Raw genomic sequence first — 20,721 nt, 5'->3', positions numbered from 1 at the left:
GTAAATTCTCCTTTGTTACAGGATAGACAATAACCGTTCAAGGATTGTTTGCTTCATTTTTGTACTGCATTGTCTCTAAATGAGATAATAGGGATTAGGGACTTTATTATGCCATGATATTATAAGAATTTGAATAAACTCTTATATCACCATAAACCAACTGGCACAATACCTAACTTCACAGAGATTAAAAATAAACAACAATAAAACAAAATGTATGATATTCAATACTATCCGAAACATGGATTTTGAGTCCCAAACACTATGCATAGACAATGTGCTCAACGACCGGATATTTTACAATGAAATTTCATACTTTTTGTTAGTATATTTTTCATTTGTTTTCCTATTAAATATATTGAACATAAAGAAACAATTTTGCCTTTCATTGCTTCACAAAGCAAATTCCATCATGATCCGTTAAAAAAAAGGAGGCAACCTGCGAAATTTCAGTGTACGAGTAGACGCACAGGTACGCATTGCTAAGCAGGAGCAACGGCCTGATCTCTAGAAGTCTAGAACGAGGAGTATTGGAGCAACGTTCAACGCTGTTCTTCCTATTCCCTGCTTCTGTCGGCTTGGTCGTTGCAATGGATTTACAACACACCCACCAAGGTCAGGCGACCCATTTCAGATCCCCCGGCAGGTGAGGGAAGAAGAGGATGGACCAGCAACAGAGAAAATGTTCACGTTAGGCAAAGATAAATATTGGGGGAGTTCTGAACCTAATTTAAATTATGTGTGATACCGATACCAATACTTGAAACCTGTAACAATTTGATTTGATTTGTTGTTTTTTAAATCCACTTTATGCACAGAAAGACTAATCGAGAATGGACCTATAATTTAAAGTGGGATCCGAACCATTGTGCCTCCATTTGTAACAATTATAAACTGTTCCATATACTGATTAATATTATTGGATGAGTATTCCAGTCCAATTACAAGCATTGATTCATCAGAGTTTTCAGTCAAAATATTTAACAATTGAGTCAGAACATTAAAGTACTTCTTACGTAAAAACACAATTCTGCATAATACTGCTGCCGAATAAATGGAAACTTCAAATTTTGTATGATGATTATTAATTGCACTCCTCGAAAGTGTCGCGTATCACTCACACATAAAATTATAAATACATATAATTACATTATAAATATATACAAATTAAGTTATACTATATTATATAATGATGCAGGAATATACAATATATATTCGCTGCAACCACCAACATTCTGAACCACGAGTCGCCACTGACCTGTATGCGACAATGGTTGCACCTTTGCTCTTGTCCAGTTCACAGGCTCGGAACAAAAGAAATTGTTTTTTACATCGTGCAGGTGCCGGAAGGTCACATAATTCATAGCAGATGGACTGTATAAATATACCAACAAATGTAATTATAAAGGCATGCTTTCAATCCAGTTACAACTAAGAAAAAAACATTGGGTACAAATTTGGTTCTTTGGTTCAATGATATTTTGACTCTAGATTCTTAGATTTGGAGTTAATTTTAAAATATAAAATCCGGTAGCCATTCATAAACATTTCAGAAAAAGTTCAGTAAAAAGCCATCACTTCTATTGCTGGGTAAGATAGATCATATACCCAAGTTCATTTTAAAAATACTTGAATTCAAATTTTAGTAAATCATGTTTTCGGCCACAAGGATTCAGCTAACAATATTTTATTAATTTATTAGCTGACTAAAATATGAATGAAGTATGTTGGCACATTTTCTTCTGAAATCCTTATTGTTTGATTAACATTGTTGTGAAATTTAAAAAAAGACGAATTATTTGCAATGGAAATTAAACTGGCTGTGGGTTCAGATGCCAGAGCCTCAATCATCTGCAAGAATACAGTGCAGGTATAACTACATGGAGGAGAGGATCATATTTGGGAGCCTTCAAAAAGAACATCCCGTGAGTGAAATGAAATTCTTAGCTAACATTCAATTCCAAGAGTGGATTTGTTTCCCTTGTCCCCACCCTTCTGGATTCCCATGGCTCTGATCGGAATTCAGAAGCATAGGGGCATTGCACTAGAGTTCATCTTTTTCCCTTTTAATCGGCACCATAGTAGGAAACTTTCAATTTTTTTCCGAAAAAACCAATAACATGCTGATTTCTTTTTATTTAAACAAACTATCATACAAAACAACAAAATGGTGCAAATTTTATTTCACACTTGATAACCGAGGACCAGTACTGTACATCTCTATGCTGCTACTGTATCGCGGACTTCTACCTCACTCAAGCTGCTCTTCAGATGTGACATCACCAGTGCGCATTCCTGTTCCAACAGGGCCATGTCGGCGTTCCCACAACAATCTATGTTTCTGCTTCATGAATGCCTTCACAACCGTCCCCTTTCCACCCAGGTCACCATCTGAAATAACAAATGTGGTTTACCTTGTAATGATTTCATATCCCGTAACTTTACTCCTTCTCATAAATATGTAGCTGTTCCTGTGCCAGTGCAAAATATCTAAGTACAGTAAAACCTAATTAATCCGGACTAATGGGGGGATAAGTTGACCGGTTTAAGGAAAGTCCGGATTAACTGAAATAACCTAAAAGAACAGTAGAAAGTGCATTAAAACTCCGTTTATAGCAACAAAAAGTTTATTATGGTGTATTTAAAGGGCATAGGCCTAAATACACTATATAGTACAGTACAAAGTCTGCGGGAAACAGAATCATCAGTGGTTGACTGCCTTTTCTTTGGGAAGTTCTCTTGTTGACTTCTAGCCACACTTAAAAACCTTGCATTCTGCTTTTTTTTTTTTTTTTTTTTGGCCTGTCCAAATAAAGCGAGGTCTGGCATATAGGGGTTCAGATTAATGAGGTCCTCATGCCATGGGAAAGATCCAGATTGGACGACAAGACACGGAAAAGTGATTTTGCAGCATGACAACGCCTCATCACACACAGCGAAAGGCGTCAGAGACACCATTTCTCCACTTGGCTGGGAATTCTTGCCCCACCCGCCATACACACCAGACTTAGTCCCTTCGGACTACCACTTGTTTTCATTGATGTCTCACTCAATTTCCCAGCAACACTTCAACAATTACGAACATGTCTAACAATGGCTTGCTGACTGGATCACCTCAAAATGTGAACGATTTTTCTGGTAGGGCATCCACAATTTGACGGACAGATGGGCAAAATGTATAGCTAGCGATGGCGCATACTTTGAATAAAGCATTTGTTACCTTTCTCCCCAGATACACTTGTTTTCTTTCAGATCAATTAAGAATTATTAACCGGCACACCTGGTATATGTAAATATATATATTCTCAACTATGTCAATTGTGCATGACACTTTCTTACACACACATTTAACACTTTCTCTCTTCTGTTCTGTGCACAATTGCTATTGTTAGCTTAACAGGGCATTCTTCATCACAGCCTTAACTCATGAAGGGTGCAGAACAATTCTGAGAGTACCGACGGGAAGACTTTAAGTAGTCTGTAGGCATTTATGAAAACTGTTTATTACATCATATTAGTTGGTGATTCTTTCTGGATCCTTGCACATTAAAATATCATCTTCAATATACTGTATGTGCCATAAAATATTTTTTAAAAAATCCTCGATGAACTGATCATTATTTCCAGATAATTTTGAAAAGTTTTGGAAAGGGTGAGTCCATGCTTGGATTGGTTTGATCCTTGTTATTTAGCACTACTTTTCTGCCACTTATGGCTAATCACGATGATGAGAATGAGTGACGATGTGATGGAATTTATGAACAGATAATCAAATAAAAACACCCATGCTCAGGCTGGGATCCCTAGCCACTATGCCATGGAGGTCAGCAAGTGAGCCCATGCCTGGCCGAAGGTATCTGGTAGAGTGACCACATGTATTTCAAATGAGTGTAACATTGGAACAATGAACGATGGGAGGTCCCGACAAAAATATGTTCATTACCATGCAAGTTCCATACAATTTGAAAATTACACATTCTTCACATTTTAGAAACGCTGTAACCTAAAAATGTCATTTCAGAATCAAAAAAATAATTGCTCATCTTAACAGTTACACACCAGTGTCACAAGCAGTTTTTTTTCTCGTAGTATGTTACTTTTTTAACATACTGTAACTTGGATAATGATCGGAGATACACGTTTTGAGTTCTGCATGAGTCTAGAGGTATGTAATTAACAGTTAGTAAAGTTTAATTTCATTGTTACTATTGTGGGGAGTGGGGGGGGGGGGGAGCGATGTCCGAAAAATTTTGATTTTTTGGGGCAGCCAGGTGGGGTCAAGGTAAGATAACAAATTGTTTTTTGGAGCTTCGAATTTTTTTGCTCTATATTGAAAAATATTATTTTTCTTCGAAAGTATTACAAATAATTGTGTAAATTTTTCCACATCAATGGCAAACATACCAGGCGGGTACCTTTTGGAAATTGACGTCCTGGCATAGCCTGCGTGGGGGTCCGATGAATTTAAAATTTCATGCAAAAAATAGTTACTTTCCAATTTTTCTTCTTCTTCTAACTGATTAGAATTTTTTTGATCAGGATTATAGCACAAAGTATGCTGAACAAAATGAGGTATCATTTGTACTTCATAGCGCCAGAAATATAAAATTTCATTTAGAAGCATGCAGAATTTCAAATTTCACGCTCAGCGTTAGTGCAAATACCTGGAAAATCAGCCTCAGTGTCTAAGGGTTAAGTCATCTTCAGGCTAATTGGGACTGGCCCTACAGCTTAAAGAGGGATCTGAACCATTACATACCTTCGGATCCCTTGAGAACAAGGCAACAGCATACCATTATGGAATAAGGGAGGCTATATTTGGCTGTCATGTGAAAATAGGACGTGATTATATTATATTCAGTGATGTTGTAAACAAAAGGAAATTAATTAGTGACATGGGATCAAATTACAAGAAAACAAAACGCGAATCGGTTGCCTTAAATAATCAAGTTCACCATTTCTTGTATTCATACTTAATTTTTGATTAAATTATAGCACAATTGCTATTTTTGTAACTTGTATGTTCCTAATTTAATTTTTACAAGGGGATAGAATGTTAATAGTCCTCCTCCATGGCTGTGCGGTCTCTGGCACCTGGCTTTGGACGGCGGCTGCGGGACGGCAAGGGTTCGATCCCAGGTTCAGTCTCCAGGCCGGGAATTTTCGGCCTGTGTACAGGACCGGTGGCAACCCACCATCGTGAGGAAATTGGGGAGCTTCGAATGAGTAAGTGTAATCTGGTTGCGTAGACCTACAACAAGGGCTGGGGATATGTCGGGCTGACCCCCCCCCCCCACTATTCCAATCCTGGTTGAAGATCTCCACGCTTAGAGGTGACAATCAAAAGCGTGGGAGGGATACCGGCAGCTGGTAGGTAAGCCAAGGCCCTTCATGGGCTGTTACGCACAGGGTTAGAATGTTAATAATTATAATTATTAACATAACAAAACATAACATAACATTATTAACAAAATAATAATTATTATTTTGCTCCTAGACTAATTTTTGCTGCAATATTTGCACAAGAATTGTTCTTAAATATGGTTTGGTGTACAGTGCCTTTATTTCATTATTGCTGCTCAAAAATGGCCTGTGTAGCTGGAAGCAGGCTGCTTGTGGGTAATATTGTTTTTGACCCCGTAACTCAAGCACATAGATTCATTTTACCTAAAATATTTCACAATTACAAGTAATCATGTACTTTTGTCACAAAAGATGTTTGAAATGTTGTCCTTGTACTGCCATATATTATTCACATCTCCTGAGAAAGTTTGCATTCACATGCATTAGTTCTTTAGCATGAGTTTGTTTTCACATAATAATAATATATAAAAATTCATTCTTGTAAAGTGTACTTGTGCTGCAGCACTATAACACCAATAACACTTATCAACACTCAAGACTTAGTATAGGCTTACCACGTATCACCTTGGCAATCTACACAAAAGTGAATATAAATCCTTCTTCAACATGACATCAGCCCATAACAAAGCAAATGATGATATTCACAGCACACAGGCTGACAGAGAGATTCCACATTCCACCAGCTGGATTTGTTCCTGATAACATGTTGTTGATCAGAGTTCGCTCTATTGCAGTGTTCTGCAATGTTCTTACCGAAAAGAAACTCGACATAACTTCCACTTGGAAACTACCAAATGTGCTTGAGTTCAGGAGATATGTATTACAAGAGTACAAAGAAAACCTCAAAAGTCCAATAATAATTGTAGGGCCGACTATATGCAGCTGTAATTTACATGAAGCATCAACTGTTATTTACAAAACAACCTCGCAGCTGCAACACTAATCAAGTCAGCTTCAAAATGCAATTTTTGTTATTTTAAAGATGGCACCTCCTATATACACTTGCACCAGTGAAGAGGAGCTGTTTCTTGCCCTCTGTCAGCCTAAAACTTACAGAAATTTCTTGGCAAATGATAATTCAATATCTCTGTGTATGCTTACCACACCAGCAAGTTTACTAATGGAGAACAAAGTTCAACAATGGCATCAGTTCGCAGGCAGATAGGTGGAAAGGTCTTTGCAGTGGCTCATAAGTGACTGCACGTGGAACCCAAAGACTTATTCTTCTTAAGGTATACAGGCACTAACTCAAAGATGAACATATCTGTAGATCAGCAATAGGTCTGTTCTAAAATGCAGTAAACTTGTGCAACCCTACATACATAAATCTACTAGACAAGAAACAAAAACAAATTAAGGCTTTCAATCGACTCCCTTGTATATCTGATCTCGCCGACAAGTAGAGGGATTCCAGCTTCTACAAGGGATATAATAACCAAATGAAGCTACTCTATATATATGGAACTATATAACCAATTAATGAAAAAAAAAAACCACTTTGCACACCCTAGTGTGAACCACATTAGTGACAAATGAGAACATGAAACTTACATTTGATGAACCAATTTTCAGCAGCTTTCTGGTAAGCTTCATACAGCCCTTTGCATTTATTTTTTCCATCTGGCCCTTCAAACATCATACAATCTTCAAAGCGCCTCCTCATGATGCTGAGAATTTCCGAGTCCACCAACCTAGAAGGAAGATGCACATTTTCTATAGCACCAATCGGAAAGAAGAATGCAAAAGTTACTATGGCTTAACTGATACGCTAACTGATTTAGATCTATGTAACACTTGGGACATTTAATAACAAAAGAAAATTAAACCTGTTGATACAGTTCATACGTAAGAAGAAACGTTTGTCAAAATTTGTTTCAAGTTCACTTTATGGTGAGATAGAATAGGGACTGCAGTTTAAAGTGAAGGGGATTTAACTTCGAAGATCTTGATTATAAGGCAACAGCTATGTAAATACACACACACACATATATTCAAATAATAAAATAGCAGGGAATATAAAAAAAAACACCACCAATGTTGGAAATGCTAGTAGGCTAATTTATAAGTTATAGAACAGTATGTACAATGCAGTTATAAAAAATACTCCATGTGATCAGAAATATCTGGACACCCACCAGAAAATAAAGTACAAGTTTGGGCAACCTTCCATCGGGAACACCGGCAGTCAATATAGTGTTGGACCACCCTTAGCCTTGATGACAGCGTTCACACTCACAGGCATACTTTCAATCAGTCTCACAGGCATACTTTCAATCAGGTGCCGGACAGTTTCCTGAGGAATGGCAGCCCATTCCTCACAGAGCGCCAAAATGAGAAGAGGTATTGATGTGGATCAGTGTGGTCTAGCACGAAGTCGGCATTCCAAAACATCCCAGAGATGTTCTATGGAATTCAAATCAGGACTCTGCACAGGCCAGTCCATTAGTGGGACGTTGTTGTCGTTAAACCACTCCCCCACAAGCCCTGCAGTATGGGCAGGTGCTCGGTCATGTTGAAAGACACAATGGTCATCCCCGAACTGGTCTTCGATGGTAGGCAGCATGAAAGCTGTTAAAATTTCAACATAAGCTTGTGCCGTGACATTGCCATGTAAAGCAACAAGGGGGCCAAACCCCCCACCAGGAGAAACATGACCACACTGTAACCCCGCCACCTCCGAATTTCACTGTCGGTACTATACAGGGTGGTAGATGTCGTTCACCAGGCATTTGCCACATCCACACCCTACCATCGGATCACCACATTGTGTACTGTGATTCATCACTCCACACAGCGGTTTTCCACTGTCCATGGTCCAGTTTCGACACTTCTTGCACAACACGAGGCGGCGTTTGGCATTTGTCTGTGTGATGTTTGACTTATGGGCAGCTGCTCGGCCATGGAAACCAAGTTGCCGCACCTTGAGCCAAACAGTAATGGTGCTTGGAGTAGATCCTGATGCAGTTCGGAATTCCTGTGTGATGGTGGCGATGGATGATTGACAATAATGCTGTACGACCCTCTTAAACACTCGATGGTCTCTGGAGGTCAACGTGGGAGGTTAGCCTGCATGCTTTTGGGTTGTACACATCCCTTCACTATAACATCGGAAACAGTGGACAGAGGGATGTTGAGGAGCGTGGCAATCTCACACAGAGACTTCCTACACAAGTAGCACCCAACCAACTGACCACGTTGAAAGTCTGTGAGTTCCTCAGACCATCCAATACTGCTGTCTCACACTGTCTGCAGACTACTGAGTTCGCTGACTGTGTGTTCCATGCGGTAGATGGCAGTACTGTGTCGCCCACTATGATAAACACGTTTCGCGGTGTGTCCGGATACTTTTGATCACATAGAGTAGGTACACTATGGTATCCGGGTGTACAGACAATAACAAAAAAAAAAAAAAAAGCACAAAATTTCTCACAAATTTCAAGTATAAAACACAGACAAGAACAACACATTTTTCTGTCCACCTTTATAGGCCTGGCATTTTGTAAAGTATCATGGGCGTCCGCAAGGGGGGGGGGGCACGCCCCCCACCCTGGAAAATGAATGTGTACCTAAAAATTATGTATTTCACACATAGTTTCATTTCAATCACAGTAATTTATGTTAATTATTATAAATTCGTTGAAGAAACATGATAATTTCAGACTGAAATAGTGTTTTTTGAGAGAGCATCACTATTTTGGAGGAAAATATGTGTCCTTTGCCCCCCCTGGAAAAAATTACCTTGCTTGCCCCTCCCTGGAAAAAATCCTGCAGACGTCCATGTAAAGTATGTTAGATTTCTGACTGTAGTAACAATGCTATGTATCAAACTGGTTTCATGCACCAGTTATTTGTTCATTGTTATTTTGGCTTTCTTTTAGTGCATTTAGATTTTTTTACATCAATTGTAGCCAGGTCAATGCTTGCAGGATGTTGAGAAATTATTTAAAATATGGAAAATTACAGTTGGACACACTGTATAAAACCAATAAACACCTATGAAGGTTTCTCGTAAGGTAAGGTTAAACAAATAAGACATATTGTTTTTGAACAGTGTAACCGTGCTTTAAAATTAAAGAAAACTACAAAAAAGTTTAGGCAAAACACATTGAGCAACTGGCTCCCATATGGGTATTCCTATATGAATGCCCCTTCTTTAATTACATGTAATCATCATTCACCCTCATTGCTACAATTAGCCTAAAGATATTTTGATATTTGATCTTAATTGATTGATTGATTTGCTTTATTTTACTTCGCTTTTGTGCCACTTTTGGCTAACTTGAGATGGGGATTAGAGATAACATGATGAATAAACGCTCATATCCAGGCCCAGACCAGGATTCAAACCCGGACCCTCTGGCATAGTAGTATGATGTGCTAACCACTCCACCACGATGGCCGGGGATATGTGATCTTAAACATTTCATTTATTAATTAATAAAAGACAGTATTTAATCTTTATGTAAGTATGCGATACATTCTAATATATAGCTGGCTGGCTCCTCCATATCATCGCAGATTTTAAAAATCGGCTAACAACAGTGCAATAATTTACAGTAATGTGTTTATTATTCTGATTTAATGATACACGAAATACAAACATTAAAAAACATCTACTGTACTCTTTACTTAACAAAGGAAATGGAAATTTCCATACGGAACTCAAATTATTATTAAAAAAAAAACTGGATTCTAAAATTTAGGGGCCAGGTGAAAATTTTCAGGCATGGCAACTGGGCACCCTGTATTTTTCTACCCTTGGTTGTGAAGATGGGGATGAGTGATGAAATTGATGAATGGACATTTACAAACCTGAGCAGGATTCGATCCTGGGTTCCTTAGCGTCGCAGCGCAATGTTCTAACCACTCGGCCACAGGGTCCGGCTTTTCTACCCTTGTTTTTGATAGTGCATTTACACTACGACATGACTGCTGAAGTACAATCAGTCGCAAAAGTAATAGTTGGCAAGTGTTAATCACTATTTTGGTTTCTTCTTTTTCTTCTTCTTAATTCTATTATTTTTTAGGAAATGGAATTTTGTTGGGAAAGATTGTCCTCTACTTAATTGTGTCTATTTTGTATATTTGTATATTCTTGAAGCTTATCTTGCAGAAAAAAAGAAAGAATGAACATAGCGATGGAAAATTTGCCTGCTGTTATATTTGCTGTTGGCTGTACAAAGCCAAGTGACTTACTTGTCTCTCCTGAACTGCTCATTGGCTTCATGAATACAAATCATGTCGTCTGTGTAGCACTCGTCAATTGTTGGAACACGGCGCACCTTCTGATGATACCAAGGGTATGTTTGTTGATTTGGCACAACTACTTTCTCTGAATATAAAATAAAGAAAAATATAAGCATAGAGTTTGTAAATATTTCTCGTAACAATTACTTCAAACATATTCAGTCCCTCAATCATTCACCCATCTCTCTTTCTGTGCATAATGCGAAGGTAATTTCAAAAAAAGGTTTTTCATAGTGACATTTTGGTTCTGCACCATGACCCTGTAGTCAAAGGTGCCAGGCATTGGAACGTATGTTGGTTCGAGTCTCCTGGGGGAAGCATGACATTTCTCTTGAGATTTCAGCCAGTGTATGGGATCAGTGGCCAGTCACCATCATGAGGAAGTTGGGGAGCTACAGATGAGTAGCGTAACTCAGTCATGGAAACATACGATGACTACGGGTTTGTCGTGCTGACTACTCTGCTGAGGCATGTGGGATTGAGACAGGCAGTCAGTAGATAGACCTTGACCATCAAAGGCTGTCATACCATGGGTTGTTGTTATTATTATTATTATTAAGAGCATTAAAGTGATATTTTCATGTGTAATGTACATATGGGGACATTATACCATCTGCAGTTATGGTCTCCACTGCCTCTACACCAAGTTTCAGCAGAACACGATGCTTTGAATGTGCGGCAGAGGGCTCTGAGCAGCCCAACTTTAATTCTGGCCACTCGGTACAAGTGGATGAGTTGTACTGGCATAAGGATTGCCCCCAGGTACTCGTATGAGGCTGGGTGACTTGAGACTGGAAAAATACCTACCCCAGGATTCAAACCCGGGTCTTCCATGTAGTAGCTAGATGCTCTACCAACTAAGTTCCTGTTGCAATAATATTCAAATTAGTACAAATTAACCATTAATGTTTCTTATAGTTTATGTTGCTGAGCAAACAGTTCATAATCATAAAACTATCTTTAGTTTGGATTGATATACATACACAGTGTCCCAAAATAATTTTTACACTCTATGAACGTTAATAATGGGGACACTAATAACAGCAAGTATGAACTTTTTTGCGTGACACATACCTTAAAGCTATAGATGTTCATTGGCAGCAATACTGTCTGCAATGCTAGAACAGATCGAGAAATCAACAAACAGCAGATATGGTTTCCACAGGAAGTGTCAATTGCATGTTTCATGTCATCAAATGACCATGGCTTTGTGGGGTACACACAGTTCTTCAGTTTCCCAGATGTAGAAATCTAACTGTGTTAAATTGGGTGGTTATTTGACACTTGGCCTGCCACCTTGTGGGCTGTGATGGAACTAAAACAACAGAATGCCTACACATGCTCACACACACACTCAATGTAGACATTGCAGCTTCAAATATAAAAAGTCCAGTCAAGTTATATTTAATAGTTTCTTTGTTATTAACATTCAAAGAGCGTAAACACTATTTCGGGACACATTGTAGAATGGAAGACATTCTGTTTCCATGTAATAATACAGCTCTTACGAGTCAATAAAAAGACTCAAGTCAACAGGTTTAAGTTGAGTAAATGCATCAACCTTCAACATTTGAATGGCTGTACAGCCAGAACATTCCATTGTTATCATCATGAAGCTAATAGTTCAGCGGTACTTTAGCATTATACGGACTACATCATTTCAGCCACCGCTGATCGCTACATATATTCCGCCAAATAACATTCCCACTTATGGAACCTAACCTAACCGAATGACTCATGTTTGTGAGGGGAATATAACACTGGGGAACAGTGAAATTGCGGCACAGTGTTTGAGAGCTAATTTAGGGCAATTCCATGCTGCTGAATAATGATATAATAATATATTTCCTGAATTGGCTCTAATTTATGAAATAAATGCAACTAAACCAAAATGGCGGAAACATAAGACATACATATAAATCAACTTCCAACAACAATTTAATATTTCGTTTTGTGATTACAATCATTATTACGTATAAAAATAAATTTATATAGGCCTATGATCAAAATAATTAAGAAAATATGTACACAATGAAGTAACAAACTATGTGAAACGTTTTCTATACGATTTTCTGCTGTATTGCTTTTTAGGACAATCCCTCTGCAAATTCCAACAGTAGTCGGCCATCACGTGGCGATCCCACAGTCCCTGGTACCTTTCTTCCATTATCCTTATAACCTGATGGAACCTTTCTCCCCGTTCTTCACTAAAATCACCAACGTTCTCAGGAAATCTGTCAATGTGGCTATGTAGAAAATGTATCTTCACACTCCCAATTTAGCTCCCAATTTCTCAACATTTTTCAACATATTTCCAACTATATCGGGGTACTTTTCTGCTCTGTGATTCCCCAAAAAGTTTTTGACGACGGACACAATGCTCAGCCAGGCCTCAGATTCGATGTAAGACATGTAAGTTGTAAAATTGGCATCATTTATAAGTGTACGAATTTGTAGTGGTCCGTCAAAGATTCCTGCCTTCAATTTTTCAATACTTAGTCCTGGAAAAGTGTGGCATATATATTTGAAACAATCACCACTTGTATCTAAGGCCTTGACAAACTGTTTTATCAACCCAAGTTTAATATGCAGTGGCGGAAGGATGATTTTGTCCCTATCTATCAGCGGTTCATGAATGATATTAGCTTTTCCCACTAATATTTTCCCTTGGGGGCCAAACTTTTATCGTCTAATGCTTTTCTCTAGCACAACTATACCACAAACATAGGAAACAGGGATACTTTGTGTACCCACTTTGCTGTCCTAGTAAAAAAAAATCACCATCTTCAAATCCACACACACGAGCCACTTATGTTCAGCATATTCAATTTTTTTCTAAAACCAGTTTTATGTTTTGGTATTTTTCCTTAAGGTTTGTTGAGTGTCCGATATATTGCCTAGCAATGCTTCATAAGTTGCCTAGCAACAATTTACAAATAAATAAATAAGTTTCTTATGGGAATTTGAGCCCATTATCAAATTTTGATATTACCGAGAAAAGCGTAGAGTAATTTTACCTCCTACATTTTCCATGGTGTGTTTATTTTTATAACTGGAGTCAATTCAACTGAACCAATCATACAATTGGCAATCACAGCTGTTTTGTGTGCTGAAACTGTTATTAAACTTTATGCCGCAAAATAAAATCTTTTTTTTGTTCCCCAGTGTAATCTAACGTAGACAAATGAGGTAGTCTGTATAATACCAAAGTACCAGTTCAGCTTTACACTTTGGTAGGTACAGAATGTTTATGATATTTCAAAGTCCAAACTAGCCCAATCTAGTTTGCTACACTATTTTTTATTCTCTCTGCGCTCAAACATGTAGTTGGTTACAAAGTGCAACGCTAACTCATCTACTTGGTTGATTTGGTGTCTGCACCGTTTGCACTATGTTCCAGAGTGGCGCACAGTGTGGTGTGCGCTCACTAATCAAATGAACATTTAAAGCAGCAGGCAGGCATTTGTTGAATCTTGTGAACTTGAACCCTGCTGTTTGTCAACTTGGTTGAACATCATTTCCTTGCACTAGCCTGGCACTGGGATACACCTAGTGTCAAAGAGTGCAGCAAACTAGACGGGGGTTACTGTGTAATTTTGTTTGGTTCACCCGAGGAATCTGTTGACTGATATATTTATTATAGGATCATCTGAAGTGGACTCTTTAGATTTGGGGTTTTTAAAGTTAGGATTACGTATGTTTTACGTATATGGGATCAGTTGATATTGAGTCAACTTTTATCCTGTTTTACCTGCCACCTCAATCCTTGGCTTATATTGCAGGAGGCCTTAGAAAGAGCACTTCGCGGGCTAACAGCAGACGTCGCTCGCACACTATTGCCGATACTCTCGTGTCGTCTGCTCCTCAGCCGAACAAACAGGCCGAGGTAGCAAGAGGCAGAGGTCACTCACCCTTCTAAAAGGTTGCAGCATGCTAGCTGTGGCAACCGGGCTCGCTCATTTGCAGACCTGATTGGTTCTCGCAGACACACCCCCAAATTGTCGTCTGCTGTAAGCCCGCGAAACAATCTTTCTAAGGCGTCCTGCACTATAATTGACATGACTATGTAGTGATCATACAGCCCTAGACGAAAACCTGAAGAAGGGAACAGTAGGATTCCGAAACGTTTTCTCGCAAAGCAGAAACTCACAAACGTAAGTATTTCATAGTATATACATTTTTATATTGTACTTCTAATACATAACGTGAGTAAGTCGAACACACCTCAAATATGAGTGGAAAGAGAGGTGTATCGTCAATATTTACACACTGTTCTCCATCAATGCTTGTGGGAACATTGGCTAGAGGACTGTGAACAGACAAATCTTCCCCAGAAAACATGGCAGATGATATTTGTAAGCATAAAATCAAAATTTGTTATTTACTTGCGTACAGTGAGTATATATTTGTTGAAGACAACGTTTCGGTGGCAACTGCCCCCTTCTTCAGGTCAAAAAGTCGGCTTTACGGAAATCCACAACACCAGTCAACATGTGAATTGTGATCAGATAGTAAAGACTGGTTTTAACAGTTTTAAGGGATTTTAAAATGTGGGAATAATCCTGTTTTAGTTATTTGTTATCCTAGCATTCAACCTGTCCACCTAAAAACCTATATCCTTTCTAAATGACGAAGCTTTGTGGATTTCCGTAAAGCAGACTTCTTGACCTGAAGAAGGGGGCAGTTGCCACCGAAACGTTGTCTTCGACAAATATATACTCACTGTACGTAAGTAAATAACAAATTTTCATTATATACTTATATATGATAGTAAGTCGCACGAATCCAAAATATGAAAGATGATATTCGATTGATTTGTTGTTTTAAGTTCACTTTACGCACAGTAAGGCTAATCGGTACTGGACCTACAGTTTAAAGTGGGATCTGAACCACTTGTGCCTCCACCGAGTATCAAACCCGGGACTCCTTGATTACAAGGCGACGACGAGAGGCCAATTTATTTTTGAATTATTTATCTTGATTCGACTTTAGAGTTCTTACACAAACACAATTTTTGATGCGGTAAAAATTTACTATCCATCGGGCACGTATAACTTCTTCGTTTCGTCAATTTTTGACATTCGTACTTACGTATCTGCTTCGCAGAACATTCCTTAAGGTGTATTGACGTTTTTTTGATCAAAAGTAATTGCAAATCTGAACTGAAAAATTGCCTTACGCAAGTGTGCATGCTTCCCATGGACAATGTATTTTCCATTGACAAGAGACTGAAAGTATCGTAGACTAGTGGAAATTAATGTAGAAGTAAATTGGAACCTTAGTAAAATGCAATTAGGGACTTTATTTAAATGGTAAGAGAACCAAACCTGGTATGTCTAACCTAACTACGAAAGCGTATATTGAACAAAATCTTTAGTAATCACTAAAACTTCACAGTATGTGTTAACAGAAGCAAATCGAAATCGAACCATGTTAAAATTGCATTTGTAGCATGTTGAATTCGCAATAAAACAAAAGAAACGGTACCAGATTCATAGATTGCACACACATTAAAATCGGATATTTTGTGTTTCGCATGGTTCGTACTTACCAATCGTGTATTGCAGAACATAGTTCAAGATGCCATTATGCTTTATACACAAAAACAAACACATTCTCTACTAAAATAACGCAATTTTCTAAGTGCTACCGAACACATGTAACGGTGCGATATCACTTCTTTTGTTTTCGAATATCAGTGTTTCCAACCTTCTTCACCGAAAAATACCTACTATCGTGTTCGTCACAAGTGCAAATTATACATTATGCACGAGTAGCTGACGGATAGCCCCACGAACCATTACCATAAGGTTAGGTTAGGTTAGGTTAGGCAAGCATTGTTAAAAAAAGGGGGGGTTCGCGGTCAAATAAATACCACGCCAAAAGAAAATAACTCGACTAACGTTGGAAACCTTAGAGAAACTCATTTCCGTAAGTAGTTTCTTCGGTACTATTATAGTATGGGAGTGACACCTATAAATCATATATTTTGCACTTTTTTACATTTCTAACGTACTATTTTGGAATGCGGAACATTTCCTAAGGTGAAATAATGCATTTCTAACTAAGATAATGTCTGTTTCTTACATTTACGAGTACTTACTGTTACTTGTCATTTCGACTCTGTAACACATTTTGGCGGCAATAGCGTACTGGTTCAGTGTGTTGTGCGAGTGTTTTGTCGATTTATGCAGTGTTGCAACCTCGTTCACCAGAAAATACCTAATTTCGTGCCCGGATTTGAAATTATGCTAATACCTCGCAAACCATTGACGTTAGCCTCACAAACCGTTGACATTAGCCCCACAAACCATTGACGTTAGTCCTACAAACCATTGACGTTAGCCCCAAAAAACCATTCACGTTAGCCCCAAAAACCATTTTTCCTAAGGTTAGGTTAGGCAAGCATAGTTAAAAAAAATTAAAAAAATTAAAAATACTCGACACGTCATGTTCTAGTGATAACACGGCGAGGCTGAAACACTAACTATGGGGTTGTGTCATCTTAACACAGGGAACATTATATTCTCGTGCAGAAGGCAAATGGCGGCAGCAGAAACAGCATGTTGGACAGAGATTTTCACAGAAAACAACAAGCATTCGCATTAAAATGGATCAAAACTAGATTCACAAACTTCCACAACGCTACAGAAAATGATTTCTGTAAGTACTTTCTCCTGTAAATTTGAAGAAATCTGTTTACCTTACACTATAATGTTACCGTAGCTTCTGTTGTAAAAATGAAGAAATGTTTCTCCGATGTATGAAACTGTTACCAAAGGAATCTGCAACACTGCAGTTGCTGGAGTGTAGCGTGTGGAAGTGAGGTTTACCTTCTGGGTACCTTTAGCAAAGGTCATGCCTTATAATCATCAGTAAATATGCGATATCACCCGAACACCTCTCACTCGTTTATTTCATTAATTTTAGCATTGATACTTACCTATTCTGCATTGCGGAAGATTCTTTAAGGTGAAGTTATGACTTTTTCCATAATATAGTGTCAACTTTTCATATTACGAGTCATTATTTGTATTCCTTGTTCCGCTTGGGTAACAGACAATATGGCGTGCACTCATCATGGATCATCACGCGTTGTGCTTGTGTTTTGTCGATTTGGGGTGGGTATGCAGTGTTTCAACATTCTTCACCGAAAAATACCTACTTTCATGTTCATTATGTCATCACAAATCATTGACAGATAGCCCCAAAAAACCATTCACGATAGCCCCACAAACCATTGATGGATAGCTCCAAAAACCATTGACGGATAGCCCCAAAAAACATTCACGACCATTTCCGGCTGGGTTGGGTTAGGTAAGCATAGATACAAAAAAATTCTCGTAAGAATTTCGACACTCGCGCCATCTGCAGGTACATAATGGAAACAATGGCATAATGTCAGAAAATAAAAGTTCCTTACATAAAAAGTGATTATTTCTTGTTCTGCAGCATTCTTTGGTGGTTTTCCGTTTCCACGAAAGAAAATACCTCGACGAACTTCGACAATGTTACAGAAACTGATTTCAGTAAGTAGTTTCTCCTGTAAATTTGAAGAAATCCATTCGGCCAATATCGCATATTTACCTTAACATCAAAGTCATTCAAGGTATTCAATATACGGAACGAGTTTACAATACCGGATCATTCTCCAATTGCTTTGAAATTTCGACTACTCACTATTTGAGACCTCCTAATCACGAATCTGCATGTAATAATTGGCTGTCAAGTATGGAAATGTAGAGAAAAACGAAATAAACTATGTTTTCCTAATGTAACATAAGCCTACCGTAAGAACGGCAGGTCCACGGAAGAAGACATTTTCCCAACATGAAAAATTCAGCATGCAATACACCATTGTCAAACGTACCTATACAAACAAGTCCACATTCCTAAATAATAATTCTTCATTGTATTTATGCTAATGGAACCTAACCTAACCTTCTAGGCATTCCTCGTCTGACGTCGGAACACAAGGTAGGAAAACTGTTGTGCAAAAAGAAATGCGAAAGAAACATGGTTGTCAATTGCTTTGCATGGAGAATCATCGTGGTATTTAACAAGGTTATTCTACAACTTCTACACGTTATTTTACAATTTCCATGCCTGACCGGCAATTCTTAGATGAATTCATGATTAGGAGGTCTCAATTAATGAGTAGGCGAAATTTTATAGAAATTGGAGAGTGGTCCGGTATTGTAAACTCATGACCAATATACAACATATGGGACGCATTTTTTATGTTTCACTATAGAACACGAAAACAAGGATCAATGATGAAAAGTTCTCTCTCTCGAATTCAGTGTACCTTGTGAAAATTTTCATCACTGAAGTTGTTAGCCTACTAAAATTGAACAAATTTTTAATTCGTTCCATAAAAGGTTAATGTACCGAATTAAATTAGTTTGGAAGTAAATTCGTTAAAAAAAAAAACTTTCGCAATTTCAAGCCACATAAAAGTATCCACTTTTGAGTAATTTTGTCGTGAAACGTGCTTCTAGGTTGTCGCTGTCGTGAGGATTTCGCATGGATATGTAACACATATAATCTCAGCAAACCTAACCTACCCCAAAGTATAAGCGTTGTAACTTTCAGACATTACATCTGACTCGGTTAAGCTATTCACACGTGCACATAGGGGCATTACATAGTTTTAACTTCGGCCATATAATTTATCTGCTTGTGAACTCACAGAGCAATAAGTTTTATGATTAAAAAAAAAAAAAATAGGTGCCCAGTTGGGGAGAAAGGCAAAAAGTCCAAAAAGGGTTAATTTTGTGTTAGTTATAAATAACTTTAAATTTACCTCTAAACCAAACTACTGGCCCTTCAATGGCGCTATACATAGAGTACATAAATCTTTCCAAAGGATTTCGTCCATTATTATTATCATTATCGCCTCCCATTGAAAATATTTCCTGCAAATATATTTCTCTTCCTTCTGTCTGTGTCTGCACAAGTGTTGCCAACACCCAGTTGACTAAAGTTGCTAAATCTCCATATAAAACTAATATGTAGAAAGTTGCTACTGCACGCAGTTAAGTTCAACCATAGAATAGTTTAGGTTCAACCAATAAATTAAAATTGTATCGGATCTACAAAGCTATTACGTAATTCCTCCAAACAAGTCGCTAAAGAACACCTATAATCGCCAGAGAATTTCACAGCTAGCAGATTAGAGATTTTTCAAGCTAGTTGGTAAGTATGGTTCGTACTTTTACTTATGGACAAATTAATCTTCTTCTTGTGAAAATAATAGTATTTGTAAGCATGGACAAAAAGCATGGGTTCAGCGAAGCATGCGCATCGATTAACGAGAAATTAAATTTGGTAGTGTCTGCTGCCACGTTCTTTTTCTGCTGGAACGTTAAAATAGATGCGCGTGGTAGCAGAATCGGTCTTTGTCATATCGTGATTTCATCATGCTATGTATGCAATTACGTCTGTAACACATACTGTGAAGTTGTAGCGATTACTTTCACAAAATTGTTTTAAGATTGGTCTTTTCTAATAACAAACCTAAATGCTCTCGTAGTTAGGTTTGGTTCCGTTAGCATTAAAATAATATCGCTAAATGCTTTCTAAAGAGAATGGTTCTAAATTACCTGTACATTCATTCCCATTAATCAAAACTTGCATTTCTCTCGTCTCAATCTGTTCTTAAGATTTGGGCCGAGTCTGCTGCCACGCGCGTGTCAGCAGTAAGAATAAGCGTCAAATTTGCTCCTGCCACGTAATTCGTCTGCTAAGAGGATGTTACAAATCTTAAGAACAAATGAAGACGATAAAAATGCAAGTATATGACTAGTGGGAATCAATGTACTGGTAATTTAGAACCTTTTTCTTAGAAAGCATTTAGTTATATTATTTTAATGCTAACAGAACCTAACCTAACTACGAGAGCATTTAGGTTTATTATTAGAAGAATGCTAAGGGACCTAATCTTAACACATTTTTGTGTAATTAATCGCTAAAACTTCACAGTATGTGTTACGGACGTAATTGCATACATAGAATGATGAAATCACGATAAAACAGTCTGCTGCCACGAGCATGTCTCTTTTGGGTTACAGCAGAAAAAGAACGTGGCAGCAGACACTACCTAAGATT

The 20,721-nt window shown here is 38.0% G+C and overlaps 1 protein-coding gene across 1 annotated transcript; it reads right to left on the bottom strand.

Annotated features, from left to right (window-relative positions):
• Positions 1-2,116: 2,116 nt before the first annotated feature.
• On the bottom strand, positions 2,117-19,779 carry ND-PDSW (NADH dehydrogenase (ubiquinone) PDSW subunit). Its single transcript, XM_083110910.1, has 4 exons — positions 19,418-19,779; positions 10,561-10,696; positions 6,916-7,055; positions 2,117-2,391 (listed from the first exon to the last, which is right to left on the bottom strand). Exons 1-4 carry the CDS (start codon positions 19,515-19,517, stop codon positions 2,252-2,254), a joined length of 516 nt encoding a protein of 171 aa, XP_082967036.1. The 5' UTR covers positions 19,518-19,779; the 3' UTR covers positions 2,117-2,251.
• Positions 19,780-20,721: the final 942 nt, after the last annotated feature.

The sequence above is a fragment of the Lepisma saccharinum genome, chromosome 24, assembly GCF_977018435.1.
Source record: "Lepisma saccharinum chromosome 24, izLepSacc3.1, whole genome shotgun sequence".
Classification (NCBI taxonomy): domain Eukaryota; kingdom Metazoa; phylum Arthropoda; class Insecta; order Zygentoma; family Lepismatidae; genus Lepisma; species Lepisma saccharinum.
This window is presented reverse-complemented; position numbering and strand designations above follow the sequence as displayed.

Bases quoted from the DNA above. Each gene is read 5' to 3' on its own strand.
- ND-PDSW (XM_083110910.1), bottom strand. From the start codon at position 19,517: ATGGGAGGCGATAATGATAATAATAATGGACGAAATCCTTTGGAAAGA. The intron at 7,056-10,560 runs GTAAGTCACTTG...TCTTCCTTCTAG, and splicing joins GAGCAGTTCAGGAGAGACAA to GTTGGTGGACTCGGAAATTC. The intron at 2,392-6,915 runs GTAAGTTTCATG...TTGTTATTTCAG, and splicing joins TGAAAATTGGTTCATCAAAT to ATGGTGACCTGGGTGGAAAG.